The sequence below is a fragment of the Rosa rugosa genome, chromosome 6 (genome assembly GCF_958449725.1).
Source record: "Rosa rugosa chromosome 6, drRosRugo1.1, whole genome shotgun sequence".
NCBI lineage: Eukaryota > Viridiplantae > Streptophyta > Magnoliopsida > Rosales > Rosaceae > Rosa > Rosa rugosa.
The window spans coordinates 19088751-19105399 of record NC_084825.1 but is presented as its reverse complement, the minus strand read 5'-3'; the positions used below and the strand labels follow the sequence as shown (position 1 = coordinate 19105399).

The 16649-nt window shown below is 39.7% G+C and overlaps 2 protein-coding genes across 2 annotated transcripts; both read right to left on the bottom strand.

Moving 5' to 3' along the window:
- Positions 1-13423: 13423 nt before the first annotated feature.
- Positions 13424-15175, bottom strand: LOC133718858 (stemmadenine O-acetyltransferase-like). Its single transcript, XM_062145731.1, has one exon. It carries the CDS (start codon positions 15069-15071, stop codon positions 13728-13730), a length of 1344 nt encoding a protein of 447 aa, XP_062001715.1. The 5' UTR covers positions 15072-15175; the 3' UTR covers positions 13424-13727.
- A 56-nt stretch (positions 15176-15231) lies between these two features.
- LOC133718859 (uncharacterized) lies at positions 15232-16536 on the bottom strand. The gene is made up of 2 exons (XM_062145732.1): positions 15716-16536; positions 15232-15667 (listed from the first exon to the last, which is right to left on the bottom strand). The coding sequence occupies exons 1-2, from the start codon at positions 16420-16422 to the stop codon at positions 15346-15348; spliced, it is 1029 nt and encodes a 342-aa protein (XP_062001716.1). The 5' UTR covers positions 16423-16536; the 3' UTR covers positions 15232-15345.
- Positions 16537-16649: the final 113 nt, after the last annotated feature.

Sequence of the window (16649 nt, the reverse complement as noted above, 5' to 3'; positions counted from 1 at the left end):
AGGGCTTTTCTAGCCCAGAAGACGTAGATGCTGTCCTCAAAACGGCTTGCAATGATTCGATCTGTGGAGATCGAATTTTGGAACTTTTGAAACTAGGGTTCATCCGATCTGAAAATGTTGTGAGGTAAAATTCGACTCTTTTGGCTTATAATCTGACTTTGGTGTAGTTATGAAAAGTGAAATTGGAGTTGAGTTGAAGGACTTTGATGTTGGGAGTTTTGTCTAATTTTGACTTTGGATGGGTGGCGGTGCCGCCACTGTGATGGTGGTTTCCGGCGACCTCCGGCCACCCCAAGGACAGTTTCTGTCCATTTTTGTGTTCTACGTGTCGATACGATCGTTTGCATATATAATTCATAATTTTTGGATATCGTATGATGAAGTTATGAATTTTTAAGTTTCGATCGATTTCGATCGTTAGATTTGTGATATGTGAAGTTAGGACCGTCAGATGGACTTGTAGTTTTGATACGATGATCTTATGACTGTCCCAGTGGCTTTGTGTGGTCATGGGCGAAGATCCGACCGTTGGATCTTCGTATAAATGCAAAACGGTGATTAGGGAGGCGATTCGTGAGAATCCGTCCGTCGGATTTTTGTATAAATTTGTGAAGATGTTAGTAAGGACAATTCAGGAAGATCCGACCGTCGGATCTTCGTGATGATTTTTGGAGGGTGATCCTAAAGGCGATCCGTGAGGATCCGACCGTTGGATCATCATTTAATTTCGATCCGACCGTTGGATTGTCGTTTGAGTATGTTTTTGAGTTATTGGCTAAAATAAGGTCATGTGTGATTAGGTGATTGACGGTCTCCCTTGGGTGAAAGATTTCGGTGTGTATTGTGTTGAATTGAAGACGCAGCGGGAATATCGAGGTGAGTAAACCTCACGTGGTTCATATTACGAACCCAATACAATTAATTGCTTATTTTGTTGCAATCATATGAACTATTGTTGGTATTACTAGACATTCCTGTGTGAATGTCTGTATATATATTATTACGTGAAATAATATGTATTGTTGGAGTTGTGTTGAGTTTATTGTTGAGAAACAATATATTGTGAGAGGTATTGAGTTTATTGTTGAGAAACAATATATTGTGAGAGGTGTTGAGTTTTATTGTTGAGGAACAATAAATTGTTGTGATCTGTGGAGATCACTAGGTCACGAGGTGACCATGGCATCTATTAGTGAATCACGCTCTCGTACCGGGCTGGTGGTTATTAATAGTATTAAATCGTAATCACGTCTGTGGCCGGACGAGTGGTTACGTTCAGTTAGAGCTCTAGTCTGTCTGCCAAATGTGGAGTGACCTTATGAGTGAAATTGAGAGTAACTCATAAGTGTCAATATATATATGGTAACCTTATGAGGGAAATTGAGAGTAACTCATAAGGGTCTATATATATATATGAGTCTGTCTACCAAATGTTGGGAAATCTTATGAGCGAATTTGAGAGTAACTCATATGTGTCTATATATATATATATATGAGAGTGAGTGATCTTATGAGCTAAATTGAGAGTAACTCATAAGTGTATATATATATATATGAGAGTGAGTGATCTTATGAGCTAAATTGAGAGTAACTCATAAGTGTCTATATATATATATGAGAGTGAGAAAGTAACGTGGGTTTGTGGTGGTCTTGTAATTTAATAAATCAACAGTTCTTTCTTGTTTACTCATACTAGCTGTCAAAAGCTTACCGGGTTTTGTGTTGTTGCAACTCCCGGTACACTATTCAAATTGTGTAGCGGGTAATCCTACAGGACAGGAGAACCAGGACGGTGACCGTGCGGTTAGAGCAATTGTTAGAGTTTTACAGCAATTGTAAGTTGTGAGGTGTGTTATGCTCATTTAGAGCTTTACAATATTGCTTGTGAGAGTGAATTGTAATAATGAACTCGAGGTTTCGAGATTTGGAGTTTGTGTACCTTGTGGTGAGATTATATTGAGAAAAAAATTCAGAACGTTTATTTGATTAAGTGGTTTAATTCATGTTTCGGATTTGAATTTATTATTCAAAATTCGGGGCGTGACAGTTTGGTATCAGAGCGTAAGGTGCATATTTGGTGATGTGTCAATACCTTCCGAGTGATGGCCCGTCTGCAGCGGATCCCCATCGTGTGCTCTTTGGTATTGGCTAAGTCATTGGGTATGCGTGAGTGTTGGGAGTTGTTTAGGCCGCTAGGTCGTTTAGGGAACGTGAATACATTTCCTATAGTATTGACTTGGTTAATATGAATTTGTATTTGACTTATACTGTGTTTTAAGTGTTATACATGTATTAGCCAAGCATACTATACTCCTTAGGTGATGGAGATTCGAAGGGGTTGTACTTAGAACCTTACAGTTGTCTTGTAGGTTCGTATTGGAATAAGTTCAGTGGCCGCGAGTTACAATCCTTGAGGAATAGGAACCTCTTGATTCAACTCTGTTAAGTCAACGAGGATTGTTGTATGGAAGTGAGGTTCTTTTGGATGTTGAAGTGTTTGGTTGAAGGCATGATGTGGACCTATGCACGTACCTAGTGTGGATACGAGTATTAATGGATAGAAAGTTGCCTTCTTAAGTTGGACGTACATATGTTTTTGGATGAGATGTACATGTCAAATAATAGATATCTTGTTTTGTAATGAGATGTCCTTGTGGAGTTTGTTAGTAGGGTTGAGGTTAGGGAAGAAATTATTGCGGTTACTTCTTCCTTGTGCTTGTAAGTTGTTAAGCAGGGTTTAAGGTGCGAGACAAGAATTTTATTTTGTGCTCGATGGTTAGAGAGGAGAGACCATTGTTTTGGGTTGTCGTTGAGTACTATAATTCCTTCAGAATCAGGATTGTTGGTAGAATTGGAATTAGTAGTAGTTTTGGTGATTCTGAATTTGAATTGAGTTCGCGAGATGTGTCTTATATACGTGGTTGATGTTACTTGCATCATTTTGGAACGATACGTTACGATTCACAAGGAAAACTGGATTTGAAATTTATTCATTTGAACACCATGGGTTGATGACCTGACCGTGACTTGTGAATATAGTTTTGTTCAAGTGAATGAAATTGAATTTTGTGGCCTTTGTGTGGTGAACTAGTTTTCTTAAGTTTTGGATCGTAGTATGGAGATGGGCTGCAGTGAATTTGAAGTTGTTGTGTGTTTTAAGTTTAAGTAGGCGGGACACTTAAAGTTTTGCAATGGAGTTGATTTTGGTGTAATTAATTGGGAGAGTTAGAATCAGTTCTTGTGAATGATGTTGGATGAGAGTGTGTGCCTTTGGTGATTGATTTTAGGTGTTATAGTTAAACGCAATTTCGGATATTGATTTTAGTGATTTTGTTAGGTATCCATAGTGATTCAAGTGAATTACTATGTGATATGGAGTTTGATTTGATTTCTGAATCGCTAAATGTTAGGGATTGAATTGTGGTGAGTTTTTGTTGAAACAATTGATAGATGGAATTATCGAGATTCTATAAGAGTTGTAAGAGTAACTCTAAAAACGTGGGTTTTTCCTAGCTAACTCAGGATGTGTTTAGCTTTATAAATCCCTAATCCTATCGATGAAATTGTTGTGTTTGGTTTGACTCAGAGGATACTAGCTAGACCTCGATGCGACTTAATTGATTGTTGGATTCTTTTTGAGTGATTGTTTTTATTGCATCATTATGAAAGATGTGTGCAGTAGAGTTGTTTATGGTTTTGAAAACAGTATTGGGTGACCAAGGTTCGATCCTTGGTGTTGTTGTTGGTTAAACAAACAGGAAAGAAAACATGCACACCATCTTATTGAGTTTATATTACAAAAAAAAAAAAAAAAAAAAAAAAAAGCGAGGACTATGCTATACTAAGCCTAGTCAGCAGCTCCGGATGGGTTGAGGCTGAGCTCAAGAGAAACGTTTGAGCCACTGTGGTAACCGCCTGAGCCACCAGAATAGTAACCAAAAGCGCTACCTTCCTCGGAAGTAGCCTTCAGGTTACCAAAGACGTCCTCGCCGTGCACGGGGAACAGAGGAAGAGTTTGAACCTCCTGGTGATCTCCTCCTCGTTGTTGCAGGGATGTTTGTCCTCCTGTTGTGCCAAAAGAGTTGTACTGGTATTAGTGTTGAAGTGTGAGGAAGAATACGAAACAAAATTTAAGTAAATAAATCCTTCATTACCAGTAGAATAGGTGGAACCAAAGTTGAGATCAATGGATCTACCATCATCAGTAGAACTAGTGGACCCAAAATTGATGTCAATGGATCCACCAGCTGGCCCAAAATTGATGTCAATGGATCCACCAGCACCAGTAGAACCAGTGGACCCAAAATTGAGATCAATGGATCTACCAGTACCAAGAGAACTAGTTCTCATGGGCACTGGAGCAGCCTGATTACACCTATTCATCTGCTTCTCTCGAGCCCTGACGTTCTGGAACCAAAAGTAAATGTTCTTACCCTCAACATACCCATACTGGTTCAGCTGGAGACAGATCTCGTGAATCTGCTCTGTAGTTGGGCACTTAAATCCCTTGACATAGTAAAGATCCTTGAGGATTCTTATTTGTTCTGGAGTAGGAATCCACCTGGTACGGCTTCGCCAGAAATCCATGTTGGCACTACTTCCAGCTGCTTGGGTGTTTCCTCCCTCCTCTGTTGGTTGCTGTTGTTGTGGTTCCATTTGTTGCGGGGTTTGGAGCTCCATTAGTTGCAGAGTTCGTGGCTCTTGGGTCATGGGGTGAGAGGATGTGGAAATCGAGGAATACATGGTTTAGTGTTTGAGGGAGATTTTGTTAGAAGGATTGGAGTTGTTGAACTGGTTATTGGAGATCTGAGATTCTCAGAGGAAAGATGAGATCGAATCTTCAAATGGAAGAAAAGATCTGAGAAAGAAGGATTGAAGATTTGGAGGAAAAGATTGAAGATCTGAAAGTTCAGAGGAAAGATGGGATTGAATCAACTAGATGGGAGAGAAGATCAGAAGAGAAGGATTGAAATTGATGAAGAAAGGATTTGAGTTTCGAGAGGAAGGCTGCAGAGTTTGAGAGAGAATGGCTGGGGAAAATTTCTTTTCTTTGGTGTGAACAGTTTTTCTCCAGGATGCACCTATTTATAGAACGAGGTGAGCAGATCTCCACCGTTGGATGGACGATCTCTGAGATTCAATCCACGCGTTGGATTAAAGTCGCCCCGAAACCCGGAAAAGCTGTTGGCGCGTGGAGAGCGTGTAAGGGGACCGAGGGAATCTCGAGGCGCTGTGGCAGACAGCTGTAGCCGAAAGCAGATTTGACTGCCGTAAATCACGGAAGGGATAAGCCGTGACACAAGTGGGCCGTACTTGGGCCTGTCTCGGATCAAGGCATCACTGTAGCTGTGGGTGGAGGCCTGATGGGCCGAGTTTCAGAAACAGTTTTGGACATGATGGGCCGAGTTTCTGAAACAGTTTTGGATGAGTTGGGCCGGATTTCTGTAACAGTTTTGGATACGTTGGGCTGGGTTTCTGCAACAGTCTTGGATGTTTTGGGCCGAATTGTTGAAACAGTTGAAACAGTTGGTTTAAATAAAAGGATTGGTATGGATAATAACGTGAGCAGCCGTGCTCGAGTGGTTGAGTGTACAGTTCGTGTACAAGAGGTCTGAGGTTCGAACCTCGCCTCTTGTTTATTTTTATTATGTTCGTTTATGACATAATAAGTATAAAATTTGTACACATTATATTAAGCACAGCTTGTGCTCCAGTGGTTGGGGGACAAAGGTTTCGTGCGGCAGGTTGAGGTTTCGAACCTTGCCTCCCCCGTTATTTTATTTATGTCGCTTATGACATAATAAATATAACACGTGAGCATATATTAATGAAGGCAGCTCTTGCTTCAGTGGTTGGGAGCAAAACCTTCGTGTTTGAGGTCGGGAGTTCGAACCCTACCTCTTACAAATATTTTTGGATCTCGTATATGCTTGATATACGACGTATATACGGTATGTACGGTATACATACGTATATACGGTCTGTACGGTATGCATACGAATATACAGTTGTACGGTATGCATACGTATATACGATCTGTACGGTATGCATACGTATATACGGTATGTACAATTTCATACCGTAGCCGAGCTGGAAGTTGGTGGGCCGATTGGTAGGCCCAAATAGTAAGCCCAAATAGTAAGCCCAAATAGTAAGCCCGAATGGTAGGCCCAAATGGTAGGCCCAAATGGTAAGCCCAATTGTTCGGCCCGAATAGTAGGCCCAAATGTTAAACCCAAAGTGGTTTGGGCCGGTTCGAAATGTGGATGGTCCGATTTCTTCAGGCCCAATTGGCCAGCCCTAATGCTTAGCCCAAGGATTGAACAAGCCCAAGTCATCGTCACTGGGTGACATATTTTATTGGCGTGCTTTTGGGGATGATTTGTTTTGAGTGATGCATCTCTATTGTTGTGAAGAAAGGTGCATGCTTGAGTTTTACTATGGAGATTTACCGTGATGCTAATTGAGTAGCGAAACACTTTGTGGGAGTGTTTACTGTGCTTGTATGCCAGTACAGAGTGATGATCTATGTGAAGATCTATGTGAAGATCTATGTGAGGATCTATGAGATGATCCATGTGACGATTTTGTGTATGTGATGTGGAGTGTTGTTGAGCAGTTGTTGTGTGAGTTTACGTTTGTGATGAAAGGATTTAGTGGCCATAGGAATGTATTTTTATACAAAGAGCTGAGGCTCTGTAGATTACTACAGATTTGGAAGAGATGGAGATTCTATGGTTAGGTCAACCTTAATCGAGAGGAATTGACTTACGCTCAAATTTCGGGACGAAATTTCTTTAAGGAGGGTAGACTGTAATACCCCGGAAAATCCAAATTAAATTCCGTGGATTTTTAGAAATGATTTCACGATAGTAGGAGCGAGTACGAAGCTTGGAGAAGTTGTGGAATTAGTTCGAACGATTTTATTTCGAAATCGTACGTATTTAGGAGCGTCTCAAAAATTGACTTTTTATACGTATGGAATTTCGGAAAACTTCCTTCATGAAAGTCGTAGAGCTCGTCGATACGAACTCGTGCATATGTAGAACGCGAAAATCGGAGTTCGTGTGAATATTTATGGATTTTTGAAGATATTTCCATTTTGGTATAAATATATTTCTATTTTCGGAAATTGCAAGGAAGGACAGAAAATTTGGAAAACCAAAACCTGAACCCTCAGTTTTCTCTCTTCCTGCCCGAGCCCCCACGCAGCCACCACCTTCGCCGGCCGATTTCTTCACCTTCCGGCCACCATAGGTCGATTTCTTCAGTGGGTTTTGTTCACCACACTCCCTCCTACACGTCTGTGGAAGCCATATAGCACGGGAAGCACGGTGAAGGCTGCTACAAGTCCGGGAAGTTGCGCCACCGAGCTGAAATTACCTCCAGTCGCCGGCCTTCATTCTCCCAGCTCCGGCCACCTTAGCTCGTGATTATTGAGGGCTTTTCTAGCCCAGAAGACGTAGATGCTGTCCTCAAAACGGCTTGCAATGATTCGATCTGTGGAGATCGAATTTTGGAACTTTTGAAACTAGGGTTCATCCGATCTGAAAATGTTGTGAGGTAAAATTCGACTCTTTTGGCTTATAATCTGACTTTGGTGTAGTTATGAAAAGTGAAATTGGAGTTGAGTTGAAGGACTTTGATGTTGGGAGTTTTGTCTAATTTTGACTTTGGATGGGTGGCGGTGCCGCCACTGTGATGGTGGTTTCCGGCGACCTCCGGCCACCCCAAGGACAGTTTCTGTCCATTTTTGTGTTCTACGTGTCGATACGATCGTTTGCATATATAATTCATAATTTTTGGATATCGTATGATGAAGTTATGAATTTTTAAGTTTCGATCGATTTCGATCGTTAGATTTGTGATATGTGAAGTTAGGACCGTCAGATGGACTTGTAGTTTTGATACGATGATCTTATGACTGTCCCAGTGGCTTTGTGTGGTCATGGGCGAAGATCCGACCGTTGGATCTTCGTATAAATGCAAAACGGTGATTAGGGAGGCGATTCGTGAGAATCCGTCCGTCGGATTTTTGTATAAATTTGTGAAGATGTTAGTAAGGACAATTCAGGAAGATCCGACCGTCGGATCTTCGTGATGATTTTTGGAGGGTGATCCTAAAGGCGATCCGTGAGGATCCGACCGTTGGATCATCATTTAATTTCGATCCGACCGTTGGATTGTCGTTTGAGTATGTTTTTGAGTTATTGGCTAAAATAAGGTCATGTGTGATTAGGTGATTGACGGTCTCCCTTGGGTGAAAGATTTCGGTGTGTATTGTGTTGAATTGAAGACGCAGCGGGAATATCGAGGTGAGTAAACCTCACGTGGTTCATATTACGAACCCAATACAATTAATTGCTTATTTTGTTGCAATCATATGAACTATTGTTGGTATTACTAGACATTCCTGTGTGAATGTCTGTATATATATTATTACGTGAAATAATATGTATTGTTGGAGTTGTGTTGAGTTTATTGTTGAGAAACAATATATTGTGAGAGGTATTGAGTTTATTGTTGAGAAACAATATATTGTGAGAGGTGTTGAGTTTTATTGTTGAGGAACAATAAATTGTTGTGATCTGTGGAGATCACTAGGTCACGAGGTGACCATGGCATCTATTAGTGAATCACGCTCTCGTACCGGGCTGGTGGTTATTAATAGTATTAAATCGTAATCACGTCTGTGGCCGGACGAGTGGTTACGTTCAGTTAGAGCTCTAGTCTGTCTGCCAAATGTGGAGTGACCTTATGAGTGAAATTGAGAGTAACTCATAAGTGTCAATATATATATGGTAACCTTATGAGGGAAATTGAGAGTAACTCATAAGGGTCTATATATATATATATGAGTCTGTCTACCAAATGTTGGGAAATCTTATGAGCGAATTTGAGAGTAACTCATATGTGTCTATATATATATATATATGAGAGTGAGTGATCTTATGAGCTAAATTGAGAGTAACTCATAAGTGTATATATATATATATGAGAGTGAGTGATCTTATGAGCTAAATTGAGAGTAACTCATAAGTGTCTATATATATATATGAGAGTGAGAAAGTAACGTGGGTTTGTGGTGGTCTTGTAATTTAATAAATCAACAGTTCTTTCTTGTTTACTCATACTAGCTGTCAAAAGCTTACCGGGTTTTGTGTTGTTGCAACTCCCGGTACACTATTCAAATTGTGTAGCGGGTAATCCTACAGGACAGGAGAACCAGGACGGTGACCGTGCGGTTAGAGCAATTGTTAGAGTTTTACAGCAATTGTAAGTTGTGAGGTGTGTTATGCTCATTTAGAGCTTTACAATATTGCTTGTGAGAGTGAATTGTAATAATGAACTCGAGGTTTCGAGATTTGGAGTTTGTGTACCTTGTGGTGAGATTATATTGAGAAAAAAATTCAGAACGTTTATTTGATTAAGTGGTTTAATTCATGTTTCGGATTTGAATTTATTATTCAAAATTCGGGGCGTGACAAATGTAGTCAAATGAGAACCTACTTTAGGACTTATTTACTCAAATGAGAATCTACTTTACTCTAATGAGAACATATTACAATTACCACTTTTAGGACGTAATTACTCAAATGAGAACCTACTTTTCTCTAACGAATACCTTATTTACTTTAATGCGGATTTTTTTTCTAATTACCACATGTGTCCTCAAAGTGGTTACATGAGTTCTCAAAGTGGTAAATATTATATAAAATAGAACATATATGAATCTTTATGTTTTTATCATTAGTGAAATTATTACTACAATGACTACACATTTTATCACAACCCACAACACTTGATGTAAAAGCGGTAACTTTTGTTCTATTTGTAGTAATTACTCCACCTAAACTAATGTACTAATTTATAGACAATTTAACAAGTATGACAACAAATTTGTTGTCAGAGTGGTAAATCTTTATGTTTTTATCATTAATGAAATGATTACTACAATGACTACACATTTTACCACAATCACAACAATTAATTGATGTAAAAGCGGTAATTTTTGTTCTATTTATAGTAATTACTCAACCTAAACTAATGTACTAATTTATGGACAATTTAACAAGTGCAACAACAAATTTGTTGTCAAAGTAGTAAATCTTTATATTTTTATCATTGATGGAATAATTACTCAATGACTACATATTTTACCATAACTCGCAACTATTGATGTAAAAGCGGTAACGTTTGTTTTGGTTGTAGCAATTACTTCAAAAACTATACCATTTACAAGATTACCAACCATTTTACAATTCCGACAACATTTGTGTTGTGAACATGGTAAAATTAAAATTAGACCAAAAGATATGTAACAACTCAGTATTGTAAGGAGCTTCTCCACTTGATAATCAAGGTTCTATATTTGATAAAAGTTGTCCAAATATGATATTTACATCTTTGACCACTCAATTACAATAACCACAACAACTGTTGTCATAAGTCGTAATTGTAGTTCAACTATGTGTAATTTATTATTTTGACAATACTTGTTACATGATTTTTAACAATGTTACATATCAAGAAAGAGTGTGTTGTTAATATGGTAAATTTTATTTTTAAAAATGACACATGTCGATATTTAATTGAGTAACCTGTTGACCAGTTCAGTAGGTTTCCACTATATTAATTTACTAAAAGTAAAAAAAAAATAAAAAAATAAGGGTATGACAAACACCAAGGTACCCAAGACGACCTCCTTTGCCTCTCCTTATTAATAAATAAATAAAAATTAAAACAAAGAACAATTCACAAAAATAAAATAAGAATGAAATGCTTTCTATATCTAATTAATAAAGATATTCTTATAAGGTTAAATTTTCTCCTCGTTTATATGAGACAGTCATCTCACTTCAGGATCATAAGTGAAGGACGTCTCGATCAATAGCAGATGAAATATTTGAAATCCACATGAAGAATTAGCATGCAACTAATTAAATTGGTTGAAACATATTGAAAGAGATTATAAAACCATCAATATATCTTAGATACATGAATACATCATCATCAACTTGGTTTACAAAACAACCACCCTGGCTCATTTTTTACCGATTTTAATATTGACCATGATTATATGGATCATGAAGATATTGACATTGAATCTTTTAAAATCTTAGAGGCATCAAGTTTTTCAATTAGAAGAACAATAAAGGTAATAAAGTTAAGTTATTCAATCTTCTAATTAATTATATACCAACCTCGTTGATGTGATCAGAAAGAAGTATGATGATAAGTAATCACCATTTTAATGTGTCAAAATTAATTAACAATTAAGTCCACAATAAATCAAAAAACAAAAAGGAGAAAAAATTGTTGGGGAGAGATGAGGGAGAAAAAGGAAGGGTAGGAAAGGAAACATGGGAAAAAATTGGCAAAATTTTTTTTATGGGGTGTGTATTAATAAAAGAGGGATGTGTATATATAATTACTCTTCAAAAAAAAAAAAAAAAAACTTTATAACTCATTTACGACATGCTGGAAAAGTAAGTCGTAAAATTTAACTCATTTACGGCACACATATTGTGCATGCCGTTAATAACTTTCTAAATTTACAGCACACATAAGATGCATGCCGTGAATGACCCGAATAAAGACATTCTGACGGCCGTAAATGACAGTCTTTTACAGCGCACGTCAAATGTGCGCCGTAAAAAACTGATTTTGTTGTAGTGTTAGAATAATTAAAAAGATAAAAGAGAATTATATCCTTGGCTCTTGGGGTTAATGTCGATAATGAACATCCAAACCAGCATTGAATGTTGGAAGTCGTGCAGACGAGGAAAAACTGCTCCATTCCCGACCTATATTAGTGATTTATCCTTGTACAATTAAATTTTTTTCCCAACTTGGATCGTTTGCGAAATCTTAATTTTTTTCGCTGAAACATTATTGTTGCAGGTTTGATCCTCTTACAGGGACATCATTAAACCTTTTTTTATCCTACAAGCCCAATCACATAAAACTCTAACCCTATATATTCAGACAAATTACAATGCCACCATCGTTTTCTTCCAAGTATAACAAAGGCTTGAAGTCATGCAGTAATGTTCTGACTGGGTGGCTCGCGAGCTTAATTACCGCGGCGGGTGGTGGTGGGCGCTGCACTAGTGTACGTAGTAGACTTGATAAAGTGAAGATAGAGGCGGAGTTTAGAGAAATGTACGTAATAGTGTAGTAATTGGGTTTCAGTCTTTCAGATTATACATGCACTTCATACCCGAGATTTTTTTATAAGCGTTAGAGGGTTTTAACATATATAGTTGCCCCTTTAGAATGCATTACGAGCTATGACTTGTGAGTACGTACCCAAAATTGACGTGGTAAGCAATAGCTAGAAGCCTTACCCGATTAATACCTCTGCTGATTTATGGGCAACAACACAAAAGTAGCTAGTAGAACAGAAACCCAGCTAGCTACCAAATTAACCAGTCAAAGTTTTTGCCTTTTCCTGGAATCTATGCTTGTTCGACGTAATTTTACAAGTCTAGAACATTGAGGTCAATATCTTTTATCAGATTGACGTACTGTCTGAGATAGTTACTCTCTACCTTCTAGATTCATATCTACATCAGTGTATGTCTAGAATTATGTACATGCCTGCAGAAAACAATCCTTTTTCTGTTTTGTATAGTATTTCAAGTTATCGTTTAGTCCATAGTTACTCTGGTGCAAGAAATGAATCAAAAGTATTATTAGAAACAATAATATATAGTATTACCAAAAAAAAAAAAAAGATTGATATCAATGAATCAAAGGGAGTAGCTAGCTAGCCGAGTAGCTCTCGTTTCAACTCAGAGCTCATTCCTCAGTCCATGGGCGACAAAGTTTGTGCCTGCTGCTAGCTGCTGATACATATATTCAATAATTATTCTGATTTTAATTTTGTCTCTCATCCAATTGATGAAGTATGACAAACTACACAATAGTTCAACTCATATAGACCCACATGAAATATTGATAAGCTTGTCATTTATATCACTGTTGTCGCACATACACAGCATGTATGTATCCATTTGTCAAAATTTCCAGCTCCATTTTTCGATTTTGATAAGGACAAGCACATCATTTTAGTTTTTTTCTTGTAAATTTTTCATGTATATGAATGAGAAATGAGACATAATCTGTAAGTCGGGCTCTATAATGAAGGAGAAGGGTTCTCACTTTATTTTCTTCTTTCATTTTTGTGTTCAAATAGCAACTAGTGAAGTAGCTACAGCTTTCAGTCTGCCTTTAATTGTCCAAATGTCAACCAAAAGCTTTCAAATGGCCATTGTGCGCGCAAAAATGTCAACATGTACATATCAGACATACTGCATGTATGAAATGAAATACATATTACAAACATGCATAGTTTCAAATCCAGATGACCACCCATGCATTATCTTATACATGTTAATCATAATTACAAGTTGGGGGATGAAGAACAAGAAATAGTTCTTTCACTATTTATTACACATTGATCTTGAACAAGCGTATTGCAGTACAGGATTTAAAGAATAATATAGAATATACATCTTTGCACTTTCAAACTTACACGCAAAAGCTCATTAATTACATATTACATTTTTCACACAAGTTCGAAAGAATTTGAGATGGCAGCAAATATTTATCACAAATATGATAAACTATCACCTCTTATATCATATATTAATAACATAGATTGACAGTTAAATAACATAATATACTAAATGCATATGGTCTAGGAGATAAGATTTCATTTGTTAGTAATTAATCGAGGCCTTGGCATTCTTTGAACTCGGGGCGGGTGAAACATACTTGAGAAGCTCTTCGTCCGCCTCGAATTTTTCCATGTCTTCCTCCAACAGATTGATCCACGCCTCAACTCCGTCCCCTACGTTGGTGTCAAAGAAACTAACCAAGTTCTTGAACGTAAAGCTGGCAGAACCAACATAAACGGGCTTCCCCCATCCAAAATCAGCGTCGTAGATCGGAAACCTACACAGACTCGTGAAGCTAAACGACACCACCTCTCCACGTTTCACTTCCTCCGCACGGCTCCTCAAGAAGCTCAAGTGCCCGTCACCCTCTTGCAATTTCTTTATGTACTGTTTGTCTACTTGCTTAATGGCCTCCCTGACGTGATTAACCACCCCATGAAGCGTCCCATCTTTCGGATCAACGGGTATGGGCGGCACCGCAATGGTGGTTTGGATCACGTTTCCGAATGTGTACTCGGGAAGTGGTGGCTCCATCCTCGTGCGGAGGTTCACAGCATGAGAAACAGTGTACATCGCTTCATTGGTGACGCCATCTTGTTGAATGCCGGTGCATGATGCTATGTAGCGGCTCCATATGAAGGCTGATAGGGCTTCAACACGAGTGGGGCGTCTGGACATGTCCATGCATTTGGCTCGGATGGCCTGAACCATTGGAGTGTCGAAGACGAAGCGTTTTGTTGAGATGTTTTGCTTTATGATCCCGCTGCGGTGTTGGTAGAATCCGGACAAGTCCTTTTGGGGGCAGTACTTGTCTGAGAAGAACTCGGGAGGGTGAATATTGTTGCCCTCCCCACGAGCCTCAGCGGCCAAGCCATTGAGGAACGTGATGTAGGAGAGGGCGTCCCCGACCTTGTGGGACATCCCCGTGCCGATGCTCATGCCGCCGCAGGCGAAGAAGGTGACCTGGAAGCACACGGGAAGCTCATGAGCTGTGTCTAGCTCGAAAGGGAGGAACTTGTTGAAGTCCTTAGGGTTTGGGTTGTCGATGATGTCAGAGACTTTGCAGTCGGTCTTGGCTTCGACGTAGTAGGCTCCTTCGTCGTTGCAATCGACGTATTGGGTTCCGTAGACTCTTCCGGCTAGTGGGTAGAACTTGACTAAGGTGTCGGATAAGGCCTTCTTGATTTTGCTGCAACGCTGTTCGTGGATGGAAATGAGGTCCAGGTCGTTGTGGTCGGGTTCTTTCGGGTAGAAGAGGACCATGGGCATGAAGATTGGGGGCTGGATTTGGTCGAGGTAGGAGAGCTTGTGGTGGCGGAGGTGGTCAGGGGTTGGAGATGAGGGTTTGATTGTCTCTGTTGAGAGAACCTCCACTTGAAACTTCATGCTGTTGTTTGTTCGGGAACCTTTTTTTTTTTTTTTTTTTTTTGCCAGAAGGTTAGTAGTACTGTTGGATATGTGAGGGAAATGCTGAGGGGATAATGCCAGTTATTGCCAAGATAGTTGTGTTTATATAGAGCTGGTGATGGATGCTCCTACAACCTAAAGCCTAGTTTTTTTTTTTTTGAGTTCAAATGAATTCCATTGATTGAACGGCCAGAACGGCACATACAAACGGTCCATATGGACACCCGGTACCATTCACTGTGACAAATCTTGCTCAATTATTCAAAGAGCCTATATGACTATGTAAAGTCGTTTCACAGAAAATAAAATAGTTTGAATCCTCCTTTGCCAATGCACGCAATTGTGGTACTCCAGAAGATTCATTTACTTGGTGTAAAACTAACCCCATAGTATCTAAGCTCGAAGCACCTATGATAAACATAAGCGTAGTGATTCTGATTAATCCTCCGGGATCCCAAATACGAAACCCCATAGAACCTGAGTTCATTAGTTTGGTCCCCACGTTCCAAGATGCTTTGGACACCCACTTCACACCCATTAACCTATCAGATCTGGGTATCCCTTCTGGGTTGGGCCTCCAATTTGTTTTGGGCCACCAAATTTGCACCCCATCCGGGTTGGACCTCCACTGGGACTTGGGCCACCCAACTGATCTGGGCACCCACCACGGGGTGAGTACCCATCCATTTGCAGCACTAGCGATCCCGGCCATGCCGACCACCGCCATGTCCACCGCTGTACAACCATTATAGTGTGTAGCGACATAGTTCACCACACCCATTGCCCAGAGCACCCAAAGCCCACCTCCGCGCCTTGTTTTTGGACCTCCGGCATGAACATGTTGATTCTGGCCCAAGGTCAAGAACCACCGATCTGTTTCGCCACCACTCCACATCGCTGCCATTCCCCTCAACCAAACCCAGGAAACAACCATCGCATGCTGCCTCACTCGGCGTCCCACACCCAACCTTCGAGGCCGACTCGGATCCCAAAGATCTCGACTCATTCCCGAAAGCATAGAGCCACCTCTTCGCCGTCGAAACCAATTCGAAATCTCCGTAGATGGGAGGCCGGCGATGGCGAAACCACCCTTCACTTCGAATCCATTCTGGTGCGACGCAGTGGGGGTGAAATCCGAGTATGTCCCCTCAGCAAGAGGGAACTCCGATTGAAAACTTGCCGAATAAACTCGACCTTGGCTTGCTGCAAAGAGAAAGCGAGAGGCAGAAAGGGGTGATCTGCTTGACGTCGGCACCGTACGCCATTGATGGAGCCCTAAGCCAAAGCGGCTAGGGTTTGCTAGGGTTCGGAGCTCTCGCAGCGAGAGCATCTTTTTTTTGAAGAGGGATAGAGATGATTAGAAAGGAACCCTAATTAAGAGCAACGTTGGGAGAGAATTCGGGATATGCCATCAAACAATATGGTCATCCTACAACCTAAAGCCTAGTGAAATGTAAGAAAGTCAAACAAATCGATTTCGATATTGGTTCTAAAAAATTTATTCCAGTAGTACTATCAATCTGTTTCCTCGACCGTTCTTATTTGAGAGAAAAAAAG

Excerpts from the sequence above, each read along its gene's own strand:
- LOC133718858 (XM_062145731.1), bottom strand. The coding sequence starts at position 15,071 with ATGAAGTTTCAAGTGGAGGTTCTCTCAACAGAGACAATCAAACCCTCA.
- LOC133718859 (XM_062145732.1), bottom strand. The coding sequence starts at position 16,422 with ATGCTCTCGCTGCGAGAGCTCCGAACCCTAGCAAACCCTAGCCGCTTT. Across the intron at positions 15,668-15,715 it reads TGGCCCAAGTCCCAGTGGAG|GCCCAACCCAGAAGGGATAC; the intron begins GTCCAACCCGGA and ends AACAAATTGGAG.